At 40.6% G+C, this 25,025-nt stretch overlaps 1 protein-coding gene across 3 annotated transcripts in view; it reads right to left on the bottom strand.

Annotated features, from left to right (window-relative positions):
• Positions 1 to 224: 224 nt before the first annotated feature.
• RNF128 (ring finger protein 128) overlaps positions 225 to 25,025 on the bottom strand; it is a 124,110-nt gene continuing 99,309 nt past the window's right edge. For 2 of the 3 annotated variants that reach the window (XM_043974458.1, XM_043974457.1), the window contains exons 3-7: positions 16,756 to 16,827; positions 13,671 to 13,753; positions 10,870 to 10,966; positions 10,159 to 10,339; positions 225 to 1,681 (exon numbers count right to left, since the gene is read on the bottom strand). In XM_043974458.1, coding sequence (XP_043830393.1) covers positions 1,548 to 1,681; positions 10,159 to 10,339; positions 10,870 to 10,966; positions 13,671 to 13,753; positions 16,756 to 16,827 — 567 coding nt within the window. In that variant the 3' untranslated portion in view covers positions 225 to 1,547. The remainder of the gene's footprint in view (positions 1,682 to 10,158; positions 10,340 to 10,869; positions 10,967 to 13,670; positions 13,754 to 16,755; positions 16,828 to 25,025) is intronic. The other variant, XM_043974459.1, reaches the window with a different exon arrangement.

The following is a 25,025-nucleotide window of genomic DNA, read 5'->3' as shown; positions in this document are numbered from 1 at the left end:
AGAGGCTTTTTTCTTGTTTCCTTCATGTGAGCTACCTCTCCCCATTCCTCCTCTCCCCTCACCCCTCCCCTAGTCTATTCCTCCTACCCCTCAACCCTATTTTAAAAGATATCATCATGGGTTAGCTAGGTGGCACAGTGGACAAAGCACCAGCCCTGGGCCCAGGAGGCCCAGAGCCCAGGATTATTCCTTTCAATGAAGGCACAAACACTTAATATGCTATGACTTTTATTGTCTTATTTACATTAGTTTCCAAGAAAGTCAATACAAATCATGGACGTATTTACAGTACTTCAATCACAATATCAAGTTAGAATGTGATGATTTCATTCATATCAAATACATCTAACAAAATACGTTCGTTGGTGAAGTTCTGCAAGCGTCAGTACTGGGGTTAAAAAACAAGCGAAACATTCTAAAGTAAAAGTTAAGCCACAGAGAATAAAAATAAAGTGCATTTTAAAGTCACTAGTTAGCTTTGGTGGATGAAGCAAACTTTATATTAAGGCACCTGACGTCCTCTCCATTCTCCCCCAAACTCCAAGAAAATGGGTCTAACAAGCTTATAGCTACATTAAAGAATTTCAGTTTCAATCTCGCAATTTCAACTCAGTGAAGTCAAATTGACTCTAAGAACCACTCTCTCCATAAGCCATTTTATAAACTCATACTTGCAGACTAAAATTAATATACCAATAGCTAGACTGTCATTCTCTCCTACACTCATATTTAAAATTTTGTGCCAATTTATATAGTGTGCTTTTTAAAAAAAATCTCCTAAGTCAAGTTTTGGATGGGTACACAGTATGTGAATTGAATGTTTGTGGAATTGGATTGGATTTTTTTCCCTTAAGGGGTCTTTTCTTTTAGTAAAATTTTGACTAGTAAATAATATGCCAGATTCTTCCAGATTCTGATGGTGAGTTCATTTATGTCTCGTAATAGAAATTTGACTTGTGAATTTCTATTTCACCTGCTTTTGAGTACCAGAAATTACCAAATGGAAGTTGAACTTGAATTTGAAAATTAATCAATTTATGTGGCTATGAATTTAACGTGGCCAAAGCAGGCATTTCGTTAAATAGTTATTTATCTAGTGCTTGCATTGATTTTAAGATCAGATCAATAAGGACCATTTGGAGAAAAACCGATATCTTTATAGTCTCTGATGAATTTCTTTTTTAATTAAAGCCAAGGGGCTACCATAAGTTATATCATTTTAGCTGCTCCACATTTAAACGCCAGCTTTTTGCCAAGAAAGTTGTCGCTAATGCAAAAACAATCCTTTGGAAAGCTCTCTTGAACACTGCAAGTCTCCATCACATACTGTTGAGAGGAATCTTACCTATGAAGTGTGAACATGAGCTGGTGGAAAATGAGATAGTTTAATAGGTTAAATATTATGAGCCATTTAAGCGTGATCTATTAAATAATCTTAACATTTCCAGTATCCCTGCTGCTATGTTAAACCAGGTCATTAGCAAAATGGACTCTGGTTGGCAATTCTATCTTTAACCAAAGGTTTGCGTTTTCCACTGCTACACATTTCAGGACTTAATTGGATGAATGGGAGCCTCAAGAATGGGAGCCTCATCTGCTTCAAATGCGGGGTTGTCAAGCTGGGGAAGGACATCCACTGCCACAGAACTTGCGTCGTGGTTGACTAGACGAAGATGATCATCTTTGAAAAGAAATGGAAAGTTTACGACCAAGACATAGTTAGATGCAGGCAAGAACTGCCCCAAAGGTTAAGAATTTCTTTTTTCCAAATTCAACTCAAATGTCGAGCAAAGCATTGCGCACAGAACCAAAAAAGGAAGCAGGCCATGCCCTCAAAGACCTTACATGGTACCTGGAGGCCATGCCCTCAAAGACCTTATGTGGTACTTGAACCTTACGTGGTACCTGGAGATCCATCTGACACTCACAGAGGCAAGTAGATATAAGGTCATTTGAGGAGAGTTCTTTAACAACTGGGGGGGTGGGGTGGGGGTGGAGGAGGTGGCACCTGAGATGAGCCTTGAAGGATGCTGAGAAGGGAGTAGATTCAGGCCTGAGATAAAGCTCGTGGGAGGGCAAGATAGGAGCAGCATAACACATCTGAGGAGCAGCTGGTTGTTTAAATGAGAGGGTTAGATTAGATAACCTCTAAAATCCCTTCCGGCTCTAAATCCTAGATCCCACCAAGGTCCTATGAGAAGACAGTTCCATTAGAATATGGGATGGATTGTGACCAGTACCCTTGTTGCGTAACCCCATGAGATCAAATATTGAAGTGTTGATCACCTTGGGTCCTTGGGCAAGTGATTTCACTTCCATGAACCTCAGTTTCCTCATTTGTAAGGCATTTAAAGCACTTCATAACCTGCCCCCTTCCTATATTTCCCTCCCCTCCCTGGACCCCATGATCTAGCTACATTGGCCTACTTGCTGCTCCTCACACATGAAATTCTATCTCCCACCTCTGGGTATTTGTATTGACCATACCCCATGCCAGGAATGCTCTCCCTCCTCATCTTTGACTCCTAAATTCCCTGGTTTTCTTTAAAACTCAGCTCAAATCCCACCTTCTATCCGAGGCCTTTCCTGGTCCCCCCAGCTGCTAGAGCCTTCCCTTGGAGAATAGCTTCCATTTCAGCTGGATTTACATTGGTATTTGCATCTCTTCTCCCCCATTAGAATGTGAGGTCCTTGAGGGCAAGAGACCAGGTTTTTGCCTTTCTTTGTATTTCAAGAGCTTAGCACAGTGCCTGGCACATGTTAAGTGCTTAAAAAGTGCTTGTCGGTTTTGATTTAATTGAATAAGGAATAATAAGAAATAAGACTGGAAAGGTGGGTGGGAATCAGACTTGGGGATGGCTTTAGATACCAGGCCCAGTAATTGGCATTTTTATCCCAGAGATCACCACTGGGCAATCCTATGCCATACTTTAGCAAGGCTTTTTCACCTTTTCCTTCGTTCTGGATCTAAGCTGAAATAGAAGATGCACTTCTAAGAAGCTTTACCTGATTAATCCTACCTTACTCTGATTATTCCCTTACTCACCAAATCCCAATCTTAAGAGATGGCAGTTTAAGGGAGAGCTCAAAGCCTTTGCTGGCCTGGCTGGCAGTAACTACATTTGAAGGGATTCCTAGGAGGGTGGCAGAGACCAAGATCTTGCCCTCTGGGCTTAGGTTTGTCTCTTAGGCCCTTTTCCCCTCTGACTCATGTCTATATTCAAATGGATCTGCGATCGCATCATTTAGGAGTTCCCTCCAGGGATATAGATCGCAACTCATCCATTCCTGCCCATCCTGAGAGACTCGGTCCAGGTTCTCCCAAAAGTTCGCCACAGGGGGGGTCCACCCAATGTGCTGGCGGCCTTCCTCGCTTTCTCCTCACATTGTGAGGGTACCATGAAACATCTACATGGGAGACAATAAATAGATGATGACAAATAAATGCTTGTTGATTGATGGGGTGCTTGGAGTTAGAAAGCCGGGCAGCCAGGAGCCCCAAGAGCTATTTGGTAATTATTAGGTTAATAGCCCTGATGTGGATAAAGAGTAGGGACAGAACCTAGCCTTCAGAGATGAAAATGAGGAAATGCATCAAATGCCTATGGGAGTCAGGAGCTAGAACAAAGCCCTACCATGGGGAAATTGAATGGGAGATGGAAGATAGACTTGAAGCTGAGGACAATAACTACTTTAGCTACAAGTGTCTCATTCTTTGTTCTGAAGGGCTGGGTCCTAGGGCCTTGAGATCCTTGGAAGGAAGAAAGGTTGAAAGGTTTGAGTTGTTTGGGTTTTTCCTCCCTCAGGTCCTTTGCTGATCCAAGGCCCAGCTACTGCTCTCTTAAAAGAGGTCTATATAGATATATTTTATATAAATATATGTATATATGTGATATATATGCATATATATGTGAGATATATGTGCATATATATGTGATATATATATAGATATATATATCCCATCTTTGAATTAAGAGAGCACAGCAAAGAGAACTCTATAGTGAAAGACTTCAAGTGAAGCTAGAAGCAGAAAAGCAGCAGAGCCGCATGCTGGCAGAATCCAGTAAGAAGCAGGCCCAGCGGAAGCTCCTGGCAGATATCACCAGCCCCGCAGCAGTAGAGGTCTGCGTTACCCTTCCGCCAGTGGTGAGTCCCTCCACGCATGTGCCGCTCTTCTCACTGATGGTGTATGTATTTGTAGGAGGTGTGTTAGTGCTATGTTTCTTACTGTGCCATTTTATGACATGCCTTTGCGTTGAACTAGCTGTGTCCTCTGGCAGACTATTAGAGGTAAACACATGGGTGGGGGCTTATGGAGACGAAGAACCTTGACCCTGGGGTCCTGGAAAGCTGCACTGAGAGTAAGGTGCTATACAAAGAAACTGAGGTCATCTATTCTGACGTACTTAAAAAAAAGAATCCTGGAAAAATTTGGAACTAAAAATCCTATGAAAACAAATGTTGAAAACTATCCTTACATGTAACTGGAAGATAATAAAATACTTTTATTTAAAAAAAAAAAAAGGATCCTGTTTACAAAAGTACAGAAGAAAGAAAACTAGATTTGAAGACCTGAATTCAAATTCTGACTCTTCTATTTGCTTATTTATTTACTTATTTCTATTTTTGTAATTATTTAGACAAGTGACTTCTCCCTGGGCCTCAGTTTCCTTCTCTGTAAAATGAGAATGTTGGACTAGCTGGCCTCTAGAGCCTCTTAGGATCCTGTGGAACTTGGGACTTCCCCATTCCACTTTTGGATGACTCTAAATTGTTAGCAAATGTTTCTCATGTTTAGCCTAAATTTGCCTCTCTGCAATTCCTACCCAAATACTTGGAGCCAGCCATCATTCCTCTCATCCTTCCCACTCTCCTCTACCATAGATCTCCTCTTTTCCAGGTTAAATACCCCTAGTTCCTCCAACTGATCCATATGGCATCAACTGAAGTCCTTCACCATCTTGGTTGCCCCACTCTGAACTCTCTCCGTTTTCTCAATGGCCTTCTCAAAACGGAATGGCTAGAACTGAAGCCAATGTTCCAGATGTCGTCTGCTCAGGCCATTGAGGGGGGAGGGAGGGGACTATGAGTTACCTCCCCTCATTCTACATCAGATCCTTCTTCCTGCACTCTATGATTGCATTTGGTTCTGTTGACTCAGACCACTGAAGCCCCAAATCTTTCTCATAGCCATGCCTTCCTCAACCTGGGATCGATCAATCAACAAACATTTATTAAGGACCTACTATGTGCTAGACACTGTGCTAAGCACTGGAGATACACATTAAAAAAAATGAAACAATCCCTGCTCCTTTTGGAGCTTTCATTCTAGAAGGGGAAACAATACACACACACACACACACACACATATGTAAATATAAACAATGAATATATGCAAAATAAACACAAGGGATTTAGGGGAGGGTGAGTAACAGCAGTTGGGAGGGATCAGGAAAAGAGGGTGGTACATGAGCTGAGTCTTGAAGGCCTAGGAGGACTCTACAAAGCAGGGAGAGGAGGTTGGGTATTCCAAGCATGGGTAATGGTCATTACAAAGGCATGGAGATGGAAGACAGAATGTCTGGAGTGAGGAACAGAGAGAAGGCTAATTTGACTAGATCATAGAGGGTGGGAAGGGGAGCAATATAGCAAGGCTGGGAAAGACAGGTTGGGGCCAGGTTGCAAAGGGCTTTTTGAGAAACAAAAGGGACAAGTTGACTATTTTATATTCATGGCAACAGAGAGCCATGGGAATTCAAAGGGTAAGGGTGTGACATGGTCAGATTTGTGCTTAAGATACATCATTTTGCTAGCTGCATATTGTGTTCGTAAAGTTGTTTTGTTTTTGAAATTCAAGTTCAAAAAATGTCATCTTTTCCAATTTCCCAGCTAGATCTTTTTGGATTCTGACTTTGACCTAACCTTTGATCTGAGTCATTGATAAAAATACTATGAAGAGCTCAGGGTTGAGCCCAGATCACTGGGGAACTCAACTCCAACTTGATATCAAAATCAGTGATAACTACTCTTTGGGTCTGGTCATTTGACCAATTCCAAATTCCTATCTATATCTTGGGGAAGCATATGCAACCAAGATCTCCGTTATAAAATATTTTTAAAAATAGGATGACAGTGCCCTGGGTCCTTGGACTCACCTCAAAGATCCAATTAGTCTTCCTTGAATAAGACTTCTTCTGAATATAAGACTTTCTCGACTTCTGGGAAGGATCTTATTCCCCAAAACTAATCTCGTTAGTCTTGTGACCCAACTAAGAATGGGAATGTTTCCTGGTTTATTCCAACCAAGAGAGGCATCACTTTGTACACCTTTGACCAGACTGGAGGGGGAATCTTTAGAGGGAATGGTTAAAATAATTGGTCTGGGGACAAAAACCCTAGCATAGACTACGCACTTTTGTTATGGAATAATTTTGTATTTTCTTTCATGACTTCTCTCAAATCTAAAGTGGCCACTGCTTGGGTCAGAAAGAATTCCAACTAGCAGGGGAAAAATCTGCCAAACAGGGACCTCGCTCCAAGCAGACAGACATATTATGTAAATGGTCTCTGAGACACTCTGGCTAAAATACAGAGTACAGAATTTTTCTTCTTTCCATTGTGTTCATGAGAACATAATGAGACACTTTGCTAAAATCTAGGTAAATTAAGTTGATAGCAGGAGTTCCATGCTTGGGGTTCATGAACTTGTGGTTTTTTAAAAAAACCCTATAGTTTGATGACTGTATTTTAGTATAACTGTGGGTTGTTGGGTTTTTTTTGCAAGCCTTTGTATTTTATGAAATGAATTTTAAAACTTGATTCTAAAAAGGGGTGCATAGGTTTTACCAGGCTGTTAAAGGGGTCCAGGACCCAAAAAAGTTAAGAAACCCCTGGTCCATAGCATTCCACTGACTTTCCAGTCTTATAGTAACCCTGTTAAAAAGGAAATACAGTTAGTCTTGCAAGACCTGTTCTGGATGAAGCCATCTTGGCTCACCATGATCACAATTTCCTTTTCTATACACTCAAAAACTGTTCCTTAAACAACATGTTCTAGAACTTTGTCAGGAACCAAAGTCAACCTCCCTGGACTCTTACCTTTCTTGTCGAGATTGAGGCATTTGTTTTCCAGTCCTATAGTACCTCCTTGGTTCTCCATGCTCTTTCAAAGATCACTGAACCCAGCGCCTCAAATAACAGATCACATCAACCAGTCCTTTCAGTACTTTGGGATATGTCGGATTCGGAGGCCAATGACCTGGGTTCAAACCCCATCTGTGCCACTGCTGTGACCTTTGATATGTCACTACACATCTCTTGGCTTCAGTCTCCTCATCTCTAAATTGAGGGGGTTGGCTTAGATGACTTCTAATGTCCCTTCCAAGTCCAAATCAATAACCTGATGTCATTTATCTGGGCCTTGTGACTTGACCTCACTGTCTGGGTTTTACCTCAGTATGCACCATCTCGTTCTATCATGTCTAGTCTGAGTATACTTGGCAGAAAAAACAGAAGTCAAATCAGATTTGCTTTCTCTCTGCCGTCATTTTGCCATATCATCAATTCTCCTTTTTTTCCCTGAGAACTTTAAAGTCTCTTCACTGTCCTCTTAGCATTTCTTACCAGCCGGGCTCATTCGGAACCTGACTGTTTCTGACCCAGTTCTTACATGTGCCAGGCTTCTGCTTTCATCTTCTGTCCCTGCCCTTGCTTCCATATTTGGCCCAGGAGTTTCTTTTGCATCCAGAGTGGTCTTTTTAAACAAATCCCTCTATGACTAGCTCCCTGTTGGAGCTACTTCTCACTATTTTCAGAATTGTATTCTTGAGAGTGGCCCATTGCTCCTGAGCTAACTCAGGCCAAATGTAAGGCCATGGGATCCTATCTAGCTCTCCTTGAAATCTGCTTTCCCCAAAACAGGACATATCACACTATGCCTTACTTCCCTCTTCTTTTCTCCTTTTCCACATCTCCTCTCAGTAGTAATGTGGACTTTTTCAGGTTTTTTGTTTTGTTTGCAAATGCTTTTCCATTTAAACCATAATCTCCCAAAGTCAGGGGCTATGCCATTTTTTTTCTATATTCTCTCCTGTTGCAAAGTACAATGGCTTACAGGAGGTCAATTACTTGTTGAATGGCCATCCATGAGGCCAATAGCATGTGGAAACCAAATGCTACAAACTGACCATGATGGGCATGATTTATGTGCAAGGCACCCAAACTGGAGATTCAGAATGACAGGTCAGAGCAATTGTTTATACCAGATCTGCACCAAACATTCACCCCACTCCCCCACTCCTCTCCTCTCTCTCTGTATCTCTGTCATGAAAATCTGGTCTTCTCTATAGGACACAGTCAAAATTAAATAACAATGATGAAGTTATCCCTGTCAAAGAAATTCATTATCATAGGCTGGAAATAAATCTCAGTTAGAGTTTCAGTGAAAGGCAACATGTTATAGTAGATAGAAAGCCAGCCTCAGAGCCCAGGGAACATGGGTTCGAGTGACCCTGGATGAGTCACTTAAGCACTCAGTGCTCTGGAAAATCTCTAAGACTGTAAATTGCAGAGAGGGGTACCAACCTGCATTGGTAAAAGGAGTTATTTCATCATACATTCATTCATACATCAATGAAATCACAGGTCCAGTCCCAGATGGTCCCATCCCATCCCATAGTTTCAGTGAAAAAGTCTTTTTTTTTAAATGTACTGATTAAATAGTATTTTGAGCTTATGAAATATCAATCAATGGAATCACCCAACCTTGCCCATTTTTGTTTCCCTGTGTCCTTTCTTTTATGCCTGCCATTCTCCCAAGCTGGGAAGTCAAACAATCATCAGTCATCAAGGGTTTCCAATTTACTTTGGTGGGCAGAACCACTTATTTTATTAGAATTCTTCAGAACAATCAACAAAGCTTTACTAGAGCTGGGACAGAATCAGCTGAAGTAGAAATTCTCTCTCTCCCAAGGCAGTATTTCCACTGAAGTCTTTTAAGAAAACATCAATGGATTCAAACCCAATTTCTATATGGCTCTTAGAAAAGGAGCCATTGCTGTTTAGAGGGACACCAAAGATTTAGATAAAGGGAAAACTGATGGCTTTGCAGCTCTTGTTGTCCAATAGCTGTTTTGTTTCAGAATTTCAAGATTAATTCCAAAATTCCAGGTTAATTTGAATAATTCAAGGCTTTCAGTAAAGACCTACATCATACATTATTACATTCATTGTACTTGCATCCCCCAGCACCTAGTGCAGTGCCTGGCACATAGTAGGTACTTAATAAATGCTTGTTGACTGATTGACTGATCGAGGGCATGGCCTGGGTCGGCTTTCATCTTTGTATTCCCAGCATCAAACATAGTGCCCAGCACATAGGAGGCACTTAAATAAATGCTTGTTAATTGACCGATTGATGGAGGGCATGGACTGGGTCTGATTTCATCTTTGCATTCCCAGCATTCAACACAGTGCTTGGCACATAATCGGTACTTTGTAAATGCCTGTAAATTAACACTGAAGTTTCTCTGTACAAGTTTCTCTTGCACATAGTTAATGACCTGGAAACCAAAATTTAAATGCATCAAGGGGCAGGTCTTCTCATAGAGAGGAACCTCATAACAATTCCTTTGGCATTTCAATGCAAGAGAAACAACATTTTATTTAAGAGTCAAAAGACCAGGGTTCGAGACTGCCACCGAGGAGCTGTCGGACCTAGAGCAAGTCACTTAGCTTCCCTGGGCCTCAACTGTCTTATCTGGGGGGGGGAAAGGAGATAAGAATCTTTGTCTCCATAGCTTTGTTATGAAGGTTTGAATGAGGGAGAGAATGCTGTGAAAGCCTAGTTTATCACCATGGAAATAAAGCTAAGCTCTTGCTGTGATGGTAGAAATACTGATCTTTCAATTGTCTTCAATTAATTTCATATATTTCTATATTTGTGTGTGTGTGTGTGTGTGTGTGCGCGCGCGTACGTGCATGTAGAGGTGGGTGGAAGTGGGTGTTTTACATTAGGCTCACTCTCCAATTAAAAAAAAAAATTATGGCATGCGCCCATAAAGCAGGGGTTAGTGGGCAGCGTATGCAGTAAAGAGTGAGTTGCCTTGGAGGGGGGGGGGCCTCTCTGATGCTTGAGAAGGAACCCGAATTAATACTTGCTCTGGGACTGAGCACGCTCCTCCACAGGTGGCTCATCTGCACCTTGGACCGAAGCATACCCAGAAGAGGCAGTCTCGCTGTGGCTGTCCTCTTCGCGAGGGGAATAAGATTCTGGCGACCCATTGATGTTAGGGTTGGATCCAGCGGTTTGGAACGACACGGTTCCCGCTTCAACATCAGCCTTCAGAGAGCATGCAAACATTTAAAAAAAAAAATCAGACTTCACGTAGTTGTACATGTAGTGGACAAATGATCATCATTATCTTTTCTTTTTTCTTCAGATGACAGACATCTAAATACACTATAATCAACCAGAAAATTGGGTCCGCAAAAGGTAAGAAAGAAGACGTATAATTGGATTGGATGGTAAATTAGCCAGGCCAGCTAGTGAGAGAGAAATGGTAGGAATGGTTCAGATCGTTCTGAAAGCCGGGTCCTCATCATACTTAGCTCCCACCACCCTCTCAGGTCACCAGGAAAATGCTACACATTTTGACTGAACTCCATGTTCCCTTAGGGAGGGAGGAGAACAAATCAGCAGGGATCTTTTTCTTTATGCTTTTAAGATTTTTACATTTGCTCAAAGATAAACAGTCTACATCTAATACTCAAGACAGGGGAAGAATAAAGATAGTATTTTCTTTGCAGCCCAAGTACATTTGTAGCAAATACCTTCACTTTATTGGCATGTAAAATGTAAGGTTTATTTACCTCAACCCCCAAAGCTTTGAGGATATCGCATTTGCACATAGGGCAAGTCCGGTGTTCCAAGAGCCAAGGGTCAATACAGGTCTTATGGAAAAGATGGCTACGTGATAAAAAGAAATATCTCATCATTCAATTGCCCAAACTCAAAAGCACTGTGCCTCCATCTATCACTAAACATCCAAACTAGCTTTCGTTATCATTTTCTTTGGTATATGCTCCCTGTCTGCCATTTTCTCCTTTTATAGTGCATTCTCTAATGCAATAATGTAATCATTGCATTATTATCTATGGAGGAGTCCAGGTAAACTCGGGAAATTTCCTCTGAGTTCTGCATACAAAAAATTCTCTTCCCTGTAGTTTCAAAATGAGCTATTCACTCAGCAAAAAGGCTAACCCAGGGCTACTTTGTATGAGGTAACTGGGCCCAACATCCCCTAGTTGTAAAGTAGAGCATTACCAAACCCCTTAGATAATGAAATCCTTAGAACCTGTTTTTTTTGTCAACTGGACTTAGCTGAAGATAGATGGAATGTGATTACAAAAGTGAGCCAAAATAAACTGTCCTCAAAGCTGTCAAGAAATGTAAATCAGGGTCTTTCCTTGATAATGCAAAGTCAGTTCAGTATATATTATATGAAAAATAAAAGCTAACATTTATAGGAGTGGCTAGGTGGTACCCATTAGAGACTAGTGGACAGAGAGTGCTGGGTCTACAGTCAGGAAGATTTCAGTCCAAATCCTGCCTCTGATACTTACTGGCTGTGTGAGCCTGGCCAAGTCACTGCACTTGCCTGCCTCAGTTTCCTCATCTGTAAAATGGGGATAATAATAGCACCTACCTCACAGGGTTGTTGTGAGGATCAAATGAGATAATATGTGTAAAGTGCTTTGCAAACCTTAGAGTGCTATATAGATGCACAATATTATTATATTGACTTTTGTGCTTAGAATTTTTTTTTCTATATGTTAACATATTTTCCCAGGTAGAAGTCAGGCTAAATCCAGGGTTCTTAATTTGGGCTCAGTGAACTTTAAATATATATATATATGTATAAAATTTATATTATTTATATATTTGTATTATTTATATATATATGTATGTGTATGTGTATATATCAATAGATATATTCAAGACAATTCCAAAAAAGTCATGATGGAAAATGATGTCCACAGCCAGAGAAAGAACTATGGAGTCTGAATGCAAATGGAAGCAGACTATTCACTTTTTTGTTGTTCTTTGTTTTTTCTGTTTTTCCCTTTTGTTCTGATTCTTCTTTCACAACATGACTAATGTGGCAATAATGTTTAACATGATTGTAATGTATAACCTATATCAGATTGTTTGCTGGCTTTGGGAGCAGGGAAGGAGGGAGAAAAATGTGGAACTCAAAAGCTTATAAAAAAAATTAATGTTGAGGGGGCAGCTCTGTGGCCCAGTGGATAAAGCACTGGCCCTGGATTCAAGACAACTTGAGTTCAAATATGGCCTCAGACACTTGACAGTTACTAGCTGTGTGACCCTGGGCAAGTCACTTAACCCCCATGGCCCCGCAAAACAAAAAAGAAAAAAGAAAAAAAATAGATGTTGAAAACTAGCCTTGTGTAATTAGAAAAAAAATACTATTTATAATATATACATTTTGATAATGGTATTTTGATATGTTTAATTTCCTTTTTTTCAGTATGTTTTAATTTCCTCTATCTTATGCATTTAAAACCACCATTTTGATAAGAGAGCCATAGGCTTCCCACAGGTTGCCAAAGGGGTCCAGGACACAAAAAAGGTTAAGAACCCGTGGGTTAAAGGAATATTTTGGGGGGAGGGCAATGAGGGTTAAGTGACTTGCCCAGGGTCACACAGCTAGTAAGTGTCAAGTGTCTGAAGTTGAATTTGAATTCAGGTCCTCCTGAATCCAGGGCTTTATCTACTGCACTATCTAGCTGCCCCCAAGGGTTAAAGGAATATTTTGTTTGTTTGTTTTGTGGAGCAGTGAGGGTTAAGTGACTTGCCTAGAGTCACACAGCTAGTAAGTGTCTAGTGTCTGAGGCCAGATTTGAACTCAGGTCCTCCTGAATCCAAGGCTAGTGCTTTATCCACTGCATCACCTAGCTTCCCTCCTTTTCCCTTTACATCACAGGCATCTGGGTGGGTGGGTAGGGACCAAACCCTCACCTTCCTCTAGACTGAACCCTCCCTTGTAACCAAGAAAAACAAGTAAGCCCTAACACACTTGCCTATGCAGCCATCATTCTGCCCTAGTAGTTCTCTGCCTCTCTGCAAACTTCTATCTGATTCTCTGCCAAGCTTTTATTGACCCTTCGATTATTCAGTCTCACTTCCCTTTACTGATCTTTTCATGTACATTACTGCAGTCATCGTATACATAGTTATAATTCTGCTCACTTCACCATACATTGCTGGCTCACCCAACTCATGCCACGAATTGGAATTTCTCCTATTTGCCATTTTTTACTGCATAAAAATATTCCATTCCATTTGTATACCACGGGTTTGCTTCGTTTTTCCCTAGTAATTCTCCAACCCATGGGCACTCACTTTTTAGTTTGTCTTAAGTAGAGTAGTACTCTGGTGGTGTGTGTACGTATATACATATGATCACACATGCATACATTTTATGTATATGTGTATATATACACCCCACCAGAGCAGTACTCTAACACTCAGAGGGGGAGAGAGAAAGAGAGAGAGAATTTGTCTTATCCTCCCTTCACACCCTGCCCCCTCTGAGAATATGCACAGTCCAAGAATCATTACCCAGGATACAAAAGAAAATCAGACTTACTTGCATGTTAATATGCGCACGATGTCATTTGGTCTAAATATCTCAATGCACACAGCACAGCTGTCTCCATCAGGCCCAGTTTCCTAGAGAAATTGTTATAGATATTCATTATCTTTACCCAAAAAATCCTTTTTAAAATCATCACTATTATTTCCTAAATCCATTCCTGCCCCCCAAATTCAAATGCGAAATGACACAATGACCATGTACATTCTTAGAGTCTCCCACCTCTCCACGGGGAAAAGAGAAGAAGTCAGTCACATCAGTCCTTCAGGGTCAATATGGGTCAGCGATCACATTGATCTGAATTCTGATGTCTCTGTTGTTTTTCTCTCCATTATTATGGTCAGTGTGCCTATCATTCTTGGGGGTTTGCTTACTTTACTTTGCATTAATTCAAATAAAGCTTCCCAAGTTTCTCTTAATTCTTCATATTTGTCATTTTTTTTTTGCAGGGCACTGGGGGTTATATGACTTGCCCAGGGTCACACAGCTAGTAAGTGTCAAGTGTCTGAGGCCGGATTTGAACTCAGGTACTCCTGAATCCAGGGCCGGTGCTTTATCCACTGCACTGTCATTTCTTACAGCACAAATATCAGTTTGTTAATTCAGTTTCCCAAATGGTTACTTTGTTTTGAGTTTGTGACTACTACAAAAGTGATAGCATGAATATTTTGAATGTAAGTGTGTATATATACATATGTATATACGTACATATATACATACACACATATGCCTTTCCCTCTGTGTTGTTTTTTTTTTTTTTGGGTGGGGGAGGCAATTGGGGTTAAGTGACTTGCCCAGGGTTACATGGGTAATAAGTGTCTGAGGCCAGATTTGAACTCAGGTCCTCTAGGGCTGGTGCTCTCTTCATCATGCCACTTGGCTGCCCCTTTCCCTCTGTTTTTGCTCTCTTTTGGGTGTAGGACCCAATAGCACATGAACAATTTAGTCACTTCTTTATCAGTTCCAAATTTTTTTCTATTTTTTTCTTATTATTAGTAATCTGTAGCATTTTTTCATATGGTGGCTGATAGTTAACATTTCTTTTGCTGCAAACTGTTCATCTCCCTTGATGACTGTTGGGGAATTGATGGTGGGGCAGCTAGGTGGTGCAGTGGATAGAGCACCGGCCCTGGAGTCAGGAGGACCTGAGTTCAAATGTGGCCTCAGACACTTGACACTTACTAGCTGTGTGACCTTGGACAAGTCACTTAACCCTAATTGCCTCACCCCCCCCCAAAAAAAAAGGAAAAAAGAGGAATTGATGGTGGCTTTATATATTTGAATCAATTTCCTATATATCTTGGATAGTGGAATTTTATCAGATGCAAAGATGTTTTCCCAATAGATGTAATGGTTTTGTTTTTGCAACAGTTTTGGGAGGGTATGTAATAAAAATTGTCTTTTATGATCACCTATATATCCCTTGGTTAATATTTTTCCCTAACCATAGTTTTGAAAGATATCTGTTAATTTTTTTATGATGTGACCTTTGATGTGTTTGGGGGTATATCATGTGAGAAGCTGACTTGACCTAATTTTTGGTAAACTGCTTTCCAGATTTCCTGGGAGTCCTTTCCCAAATAAACCACCTATATTCTTGGGTTTACTAGATGTTGGATTACTGTGCTTGACAGTTTCTGGGTTTTGTTTATCTATCTTATCCATTGATCTACATTTGTATGTTTTTGACCAGTATCATGGCTGGATAGTATAAAACTCTCTTCATTCCTACTTTTCCCCATTTTTCCTTCATAAGATTTTAGACCTTTTGTTTCTTCAAAAAAAATTTATTATTTTCTCTAGTTCTCTAATATTTATTATATTGGTAGGACTTTGAATTTTTAAAATCCATCAAATCAGAATATAACCTGTATAACTGGCACAAATTCTTCTAGGAAAGGGAAACACAACAGAAGAAACATCATCAAGGGACTATCAAATTTACAAATCCCAACTAGACCAGTAAATTTTCTTTTCTTTTTCACTTTTAATTTCAGTTCTATATTCTTTCCCTCCCTCCACCCCTTCCTCTACCCATTAAGAAGGCAAGAGATAAGATACCCATTATATATATATAGACCAGCAAATTTTCAAACGGCATGCCCATTTGGGTCAACCAAAGAGGTAACAACTAAAGCAACATTTGGCATGGATTTTAAGACTTCCCTTGATCTTTTAGTATGAGTTGTAATCCATAAAAATCCTTTTATAGGAAGTCTACTCAAATTTCTTTTTTTCTTTCTTTTTTTTTGGGGGGGGGGCAGGGCAATGAGGGTTAAGTGACTTGCCCAGGGTCACACAGCTAAGTGAGAATCAAGTGTCTGAGGCCAGATTTGAACTCAGGTCCTCCTGAACCCAGGGCTGGTGCTTTATTCACTGTGCCACCTAGCTGCCCCCTCAATTTCTAATGGGGAACTTTTTGATTAATCAGTGCTAGCTTAGGACTAGCTATTCTACCCCCTGAAAAGTTGTCATCCAAGTTTGATGAGAAGATGAGGACATACTTTTGTCCTGGAGCTATGATTTCATGGGTACAGGGAACTCCTGGTGTAGAAACTCCCTCTACCAATAAAGACCAATGATTTAGAGAGTAGCCAGAAGTACTGAGAGGTTAAGTGATTTCCCCATGGTCATACAATTAGCACATACACGGGGTGGGGCTTAAAACTAGGTTTCCCTAACTTCAAGACTGGCTACCCCTCCATATCCGTTACAGGGCTTCTTAAACTTTTTCTACTCCAAACCCCTTTTCGCCCAAGAAAGTTTTATGCGTCCCTGGGTATATATAGGTATATAGTTGTATATATGTGTGTGTGCATACATACATACAAGTCGTTGCACATTCAGAACCCTTTTACTGTTGCCAAATTTCCCCCCACTCCCCACATTCAGTTACATGACCACATGTGGGGTCTGGACCCATAGTTTAAGAAGCTAGGATCCAGGTGGCCTCTCAGGAAACACTTAAGACTTAATAAATGTCAATGTTCAGGGATGCTTTGGTAGAAAATGGAACTTGCTTCAGGGTTTCCATAGTGATACTTTAAATAACAATAGCAATTCAAAACATTCCAAGTACCTTGTCTCCATGTTTCAGAGCCCGCAGCTGAAGCTTCCCAATAGCTCTTTTAGCATCCGCTTTCAGTTGTCTCTGTCGTAAAACATATTAAATAAAAATGAGGAAAACAGAGGATTTTTCTACAGAAACGAGATATAAAAGGAATGACAAATATCAGCCAAGTCACATTAAAGAAAGTAATTTTTTTCTTAGGTAAAAGATCTCAGCCGTTAGAAAGGTTTCATTTAGGGGCAGCTAGGTGGCACTGCAGTGGATAGAGCACCAGCCCTGGATTCAGGAGCACCTGAGTTCAAATCCGACCTCAGACACTTGACACTTACTAGCTGTGTGACCCTGGGCAAGTCACTTAACCCCCATTGCCCTGCAAAAAAGAAAGAAGGAAAGAAGGAAAGAAAGAAAGAAAGAAGGAAAGAAAGAAAGAAAGAAAGAAAGAAAGAAAGAAAGAAAGAAAGAAAGAAAGAAAGAAAGAAAGAAAGAAAGAAAGAAAGAAAGAAAGAAAGAAAGAGGTTTAATTTATATCTAACACCTTTGGGAAGAGAGGTTGTTGAACCCACTAAATTTCTAAGCTAGTGAAAAGACTACAATTTCTTTTTCTTTCTTTCTTTCTTTCTTTTCTTTTTTTTTTTTGGGTGGCGGAGGGAGATATCTTTGATGTGGAAAGACTCCCTCCACTGTCACAGATGAGCAATTCTATAGTCTAATAGATGTGTCTTGAGGCACTGAAGAGCTAAGTAACTTGCTCAGGGTTACACAGTCAATATGTGTCATAGGCAAAATTTGAATCCAGGTCTTCCTGACTTTAAAGCCAGCCACTACACCACTGTGTATCTTACTTTAATACCAACTGTAAAAGGTGTTGGGTTTTTATTTTACCTTTTAGATGGACATTTTTTTTCTAAGTTTTTTTTATTTGTTTGTTTTGGTTTTTGTTTGTTTTTTGCAGGGCAATTGGGGTTAAGTGACTTGCCCAAGGTCACACAGCTAGTAAGTGTCAAGTGTCTGAGGCCGGATTTGAACTCAGGAACTCTTGAGTCCAGGAACGGTGCTTTATCCACTGCACCACCTAGCCACTTTTAGAAACCTGCTCCCCTGGGGGAAGCTAGGTGGCACAGTGGATAAAGCACCAGCTCTGGATTCAAGAAGACCTGAGTTCAAATCCGACCTCAGACACTTCACACTTAGTAGCTGTGTGACCCTGGGCAAGTCACTTAACCCTCAATGCCCTGCAAAAAACCCAAAAAACCCAAAAAACAAAAAACAACAACAAAAAAAGAAAAAAAGGGAAACATTTCTGTTTTAAAATATGGTAGCAAAACTAAGATTTTAAAAAATATTGTAAAAAATGAATGTTAAAAAATTTTTTACATGTAATTAGAAAAATAAAATATTAAATTAAAAAAAGAAAAAATATGGCAACCATAGCTAGAGGGGAATGTGGGGAAAGAGGTCACTAATCTCTACTAGGTGGTGGCTTTCCTGACCTTCTCTAGTCATATGGGGAACCAGCACTTTTCCTATATCCCATCCCAACCTTACAAAGATTTTGAAGAATTTCAGTATGCCAACTTGTATTGTTGCTCAAATTTGCCACTTCAAATGTGGAAGTTAGCAAATAAAATGAGTTTCAGTACCCTTGAGCTAAAGTTATTTAGCACAGAATCCATTTTCGATACGTCTCACTGGGCAGGTTTCACGCTACTAAAACACGATTTCTATAAGGTTTTCGATGTTACATGAGACTTGACTGCCTTTTGACACAAAGACAAAGTTCAAACCCAGACGTTACTCCCTGTAGTGTCTTCATACATGATTAATTGTCCATGTAACTCATTGAGCTATAACAGAGTTAAATTTAAATGGGGCTACAAAGAAGAGGCTTTAATAACCTATTGACATGAAATACACCCATTTCCAAGTGAGATAAATGCAAACATGAAGTGTTCCACTGTGCAGAATACTATGTTTTGTGTTGGGGGAGACATAATATGTGATTTGTGCATTTAAAGAGATTAATGAATCTTATGGAGAAAAGCCACCAACAGAGAGAGCCATGATACCAGATATTAAATGTTAAGTACATTACTGAGTTACATAATCAAGTTCGCTATGCTTTTGCACTGGCTGTCCCCCCTACCTGGAATGCACTTGCTCTTCTTCCATCTCTTAGACTCTCTGGCTTCCTTCAACGCTTGGCTCTGGAGGGGAGAGTGAGGCTAACAACTTTTTCCAGCTCTGCCTCACTTAAATCCAATTCATACACAAGTCAAGACACCACCCCATGATGTCACTAGTCCTCTTCAAGAACGAAGGATGAACAACAACATTAGACTTATCTCCCATGTTTTTGGAGCTCTCCCCTTAGAAAAGCACTTTGTATCTCTTTCCTATTTACCTGTATGCCTGTTGTTTTCTACTTACTTGAGGTCAGGGACTTGTTTTTGACTTTGCATCCTTTGACTTAGCATAGGTCCTGTCACAGAGTAGGGACTTAATAAAAATTTAGGGAATGAATCACAGAATGAAGAATGAATGGAAGACCAAAACCAACTGGGGGGTTGGGAGGGGGAAGGAATCAGGGCCAAAATCCAGTTCCTCTTTGTTCCTAAAACATGCCATGGAAAGCTAAGGGAACTGGATTACTTGCGGGGGAAAAAGATATTAGGCTAAGGTCAGTCAGAAGACCTAGTTTCTGTGACAATTTTAGCCACTAACTTGTGATCTTGGGCAAGTTGTTTGGGTCTCATTTCCCTTCCTTGGCCAACTGTAGATGATCTTTAAGGTCCCTTCCTGCTCTATAATTGTATGACTCAGTGATTTCTGTCTTCAGTAACTTCATCTAGAGCCAACATAATAGATTTCTCCTTACATGCCCCCTCCAGTCTCATGAGCCTCTTGGATGTAGTTCCGTGGTGGCAAATATCAATCTTCCGTTTAGGTACATGAAGACAAAAAAGGACACGAATTTTTCCAATTACCTGAACATCTGCCTTAGTGAGTTTGAAGCTGTTTTACTTAGATGCCAGGAACCCAATGACAAACTTAGTCATACAAGGTAGCATGGGACTATAGCCTAACAAATGTAATTCCCATCACTGTAAATTCCTTGCATTTTGGTTAGGTTTTCATTAGAAATTTGGAATAAGCACTGGCAATTGTAAACCGGAGCAAAAATCGACATAATTCACACATATACCCCTTTGGGGCTTCAATCCTCATGTGATATGCCAAAGAGATACAGGGAGTCCTCAGGGTTACTAAGCTTAAGTGATGTTCAGGTAACCATCCTCCCTCCTGCTGTTTTTCTTTCTCAAATGCCACAGAACAGAAGAGGAAAAGCCACAGGAGTGATAGAAGCATTTGAAGCTAGGCATTAGAATTATGTTATTTACTGCGTGGTAGGACGAAGGGGGTGGGGGAAACGCAGCCATTACTGCCTGGCACCAACAGCAAGAAGAAAAGTGTTGCTAGCTCTTACTTTACTTTCAATTCCAAATATGCTACATTTCCCTGGCTGTCAGATAAGCTCAAAAGGCTTAAGGTTTGATGCTTTTGGGGGGAGGGGGGGAGGCAGGGCAATGAGGGTTAAGTGACTTGCCCAGGGTCACACAGCTAGTAAGTGTCAAGTGTCTGAGGTTGGATTTTAACTCAGGTCCTCCTGAATCCAAGGCCAGTGCTTTATCCACTGAGCCACCTAGCTGCCCCACTTTGGTTTCTTTTTTTGGGGGGGGGTGTTGGGGCAGGAGGTTTGATGCTTTTTTTTTTTTTTTTTGTGCGGGGCAATGGGGGTTAAGTGACTTGCCCAGGGCCACACAGCTAGTAAGTGTCAAGTGCCCGAGGCCGGATTTGAACTCAGGTACTCCTGAATCCAGGGCCAGTGCTTTATCCACTGTGCCACCTAGCTGCCCCCCAGGTTTGATGCTTTTAATAGCTTAAGACTGCACTAAGACTTTTGGGACATGCTATATGCAAATATATAACTCAATTTTTGCATCTAATGTAAATAATTTGGAAAAAGATAATAGAATAGAAAGAGTGCTGGACTTGGCATCCAGAGAGACCTGCTTAAGTCTCACATTTGACACTGAGACCATAGGCAAGTTGTCTAACTTAAACATAATAACAGCTAGCATTTCTATAGGATACTTTATATACATTAGCATGTCTGATCTTCACAACCACACTGGGAACTACATACCATTATTATCCCCATTTTACATGTGAGTAAGATGAAGCTAAGAGCAGGTATGTAAATTTTCCAGGGTCATACAGCTAGTATATGTGTATATATGTCTATATGGCAGAAGCAGGCTTTGAACTGCTAAATCCAATCCAATGCCCTATCTACTTCACCACAAAGGGGTATAATAATATCAGTGGGAAGTATAATGAAGATCAAATGAGGAAATGAATATTAAAGTGCTCTGTGAACTTTTTTTAAAGCCATATGCACAGGGGCAGTTAAGTGGTGCAGTAGAAAAAACACCAGCCCTGGATTCAAGAGGACCTGAGTTCAAATCTGGCCTCAGACACTTGACACTTACTAGCTGTGTGACCCTGGGCAAGTCACTTAACCCTCATCGCCCCGCCCCCCCCAAGCACTATGCACATACATGTTGGCTAATAATTTTGAAGAGGGTCTCATGTTATTCTTGTGGAAATGATGGAACTTTACATGTGAGCTAAGTGGACTTAAAATCAGTTGAGTAGTTGGACCTGAAAAACAGTTATTAATGAGCTGATGTCCAACTGGAAGGTCTTTAGTAAAGGGCCCAAGGATCCATGCTTAGCCTTGTACCATTCAAAACTTTTATCAGTGACTGAGATGAAAGCACAATCATTAATGGATCAGCAAGCATTTTTAAGTACTTTCCAGGTATTAAGCCCAAGTAATAATGCAAAGCTAGGAGGGATAGGTGATATGTCAAAGGATAGAAAGAATAAAAAAAAATCTCCAAAGGCTAGCACAGGGGTCATTAAATGAAGGCCAAGGGCCAAAAAAATCCAGCTTTTTGCTTGTTTTGTACAGCCTATGGGATAAGAATGATTTTGACATTTTTAGATACAATAAAATCTTATTTAAAAACGTAAAAAAAAATCATTCTTAGCTTTCCAGTCCCCTGGGCTAGAGTGTTGGGCCAAAGTGAATAAGATGAACTTCAGTAATGAGTCAATAGGAAGTTTTATGCTTGAGTTTAAAAAAGATGACTTCCGGGGCAGCTAGGCAGCACAGTGGATAAGGCACCAGCCTTGGATTCAGGAGGACCTGAGTTCAAACCCAGCCTCAGACACTTACTAGCTGTGTGACCCTGGGCAAGTCACTTAACCCCCATTGCCCTGCCCCCCCCAAAAAAGTTAAAAAAAAAAAGATAACTTCTTAAGTTTTACAAGTATAAGATGGGGAAGGTATGGCTAGGCCACAAACAGTTCATTTGAAAAGATGAGCTCAGTGAGTCAAGACAGTAATATAGTTCCTGACGCATAGTAATAAAGAATAATAAATGTATGTTGGTCCATTGATCACTATGGTGTCTCCATGATTTCATTGATGTGGCAGAGATCACAATCCATCAATACCTTCTCATCTCAGACAAGTCTCGCCATATCTTCCCACAAATCCTCCAGAGGGGATCTACTTGACATGAAATTTTGTCAAAATTTCAACCTAGGGTAGATAGCAATTGAGCACCATAGGCTATCCATTGGTTATCCCTTGCTCTCACATGACTGGCCCACCTGTTCTTTCAGTTGTATCTTGTTCTCTTAATATCTTATCACTGCTTCCCTATATAGCTACTAGTAAATAATACCTAATAATGCCTGCCATGTTCATTGCCAAATTTTGGGTGACCTGCAATATTGCTTCTTTGGAATGAAATAGTACTTCAAAATACTTCTCCAGCAAAGTATCTCTCTTCCCATCCTTGCCTTATGACTGAACCACAGGGATAATTTTATTTGACTCCCCTTCAAGAAGAAGTATCAAGTAAGGCATGAAATAATTAGACTTAGCCCAAAGGGGCTTACCATGTTCATGGAAGATGTCCAGCACAGAATCAAAATGGAAGAGGGACTCTACATATGATAAGGTCCTTGAGATATTGTTTATAGATGACATTGTGCTGATTACATCAAACCTTAGAATATTTCAGAGCCTTATGGAGAGCTATAATATCTCAATTAACTTAGTCTAACTATCCACACAGGAAAAACCAAGTGGATAAATAATGCTTATTATTCATACCATGATATACAGTTGGCTAAATAAGTCATAGAGCTCACTCTAGACCCAGAATGGAAAAGGGAGAAAAAAGATTGGATTATATTTGGGAACCTGTGCTTTTACTCACCCTAACCTTCTCCCTGAAACTAAGGCTACCTTCCAAAAACCAATATTCTTCCATTAGTGGTAGTTTTGTGTAGTGAACAAGTTGGGCATAAAGTCAAGAAGACCTGGGTTCAAACCTCCTCTCTGACACTACCTATTTTAACCCTAGGCAAGTCATTTAACACATCAGGCAACTCTCTAGGATTTAGTAGAGAAATTGCTGAAATGTTGTTCCCACACTGGGAGGTTTCCATGCTAAGGAAATTACAGATCCTTCACAAGGAAATCCTTGTGTATTCACCCAGAGAAAACTTAGAAGAGTTTTCTTCAAGTATTTAAAAGGTAGTCACATGGAAAAGCTTCAGACTTGTTCTGCTTCGCCCCAGAGGGCAGAACTAAGAGTAGAAGTAGCAGAAAACCATACTTAGACCTGACGTCAGGGAAAGCTTCCGAACAATTCAGCTTTGGGCCAGTGATCTCAACAGCACTGATGCAGATCAGCAATTCTCCAATAACTCAGAGTTACCTGGGGCACTGAAGAGATCAAACACTAGTTCAAGATCACGTAGCTTGTGTGTGCATGTGTGTGTGTGTGTGTGTGTGTGTGTGTGTGTGAGAGAGAGAGAGAGAAAGAAAGAGAGAGAGAGAGAGAGAGAGAGAGAGAGAGAGAGAGAGAGAGAGAGACAGAGACAAAGACAGAGACAAATTCAAACCAAGGTCAGAGCTCTCCTAACAATTAGGATGGGCTGGCTTTGGAAGTAGTAAGTTCCTTCTTTATGGAGGTCTTCAAGCAAAGCTTGGATGAAAGCTCATTGGGTATATGGTGGAAAGGATCCTCTTCCACATTGGGGTTTCACTTAGATGGCTTCTGACTTCCTTTGCAACAGAGATTCTGTGAAATAGTATGCCTTAGGGCAGAGGATTGGGAGCAAACCATTTCAAAAATCAATTATCAGGGCTGATCCCATTTCTTTTTTCTTTTTTTTTTTTTTTGCGGGGCAATGGGGGTTAAGTGACTTGCCCAGGGTCACACAGCTAGTAAGTGTCAAGTTTCTGAGGCCAGATTTGAACTCAGGTCCTCCTGAATCCAGGGCCGGTGCTTTATCCACTGCAGCGCCACCTAGCTGCCCCACTCTTTTTTTTTTCCTCACGATCACCTTTTTAAAGAAAGAGGGAAGCAAAGAAAGGATCTTTTGGATTGTCTCTTTGAATTCAGGCCAAGTATTAAGTGAATCTTGTTAGTATCATTTTAATTCTTCATATATCAAGTTATCCTTAACATATGAAGGAAAGAGATCAGAAAATTCAATCCTGTTCAGTAACAAGCACCTACTATAATTAGTTCCAATTCCTGTCAAAACACTCCCTTCTACTATACCACTTGTCAATACTAATATTAAAAGTGCTTCCGTTCTACACCAAAAATAGATAAATAAAACTCATGGACTCCTGAATAGTGGTCACCCTCTTAATAAAATTATCTGGGAAATAGAGAATTTTAGGGTTGGAGATGATAAAGCTGAACTTCCTGATTTTCTAAATCAGGAAACTGAGGCACTGAGGTGAAGTGATTTTCTCATAGTCCCACAGCGATAGAGCTGGGATACTGGCAGCCTGAGGGTGAATGGGTTAGAGGTCATATTATTTAGAGGCAGAAGGACTTTTGAGACTGGCCGTCCCACTGTGCCCTAAACTTCTAGAAATCACACACTGAGGGCTTGCTGGGCCTGGGCCGTGTGCAATGCAGGATGAACTTCTGCCAACTTGGCTGCCCAACGGAGCAGCCGGAACTTGGTTCAACTGAATGTGCAAAGGTAAAAATGTAAACAAAGAAAACATGCCTAACAACATGCAAGGGGGAGGAGACACGGATTACGCCGCCTGTTTGCTCTTTGTGTACATTGCTCAACCAGCTGGAGTTTTGCCTTTAGAGGGCGTCTGATTT

Source organism: Dromiciops gliroides, chromosome X, assembly GCF_019393635.1.
Source record: "Dromiciops gliroides isolate mDroGli1 chromosome X, mDroGli1.pri, whole genome shotgun sequence".
Taxonomy (NCBI): Eukaryota; Metazoa; Chordata; class Mammalia; order Microbiotheria; family Microbiotheriidae; genus Dromiciops; species Dromiciops gliroides.
Note: the sequence above shows the minus strand (reverse complement) of the source record. Positions and strands in the feature narration are given on the sequence as shown.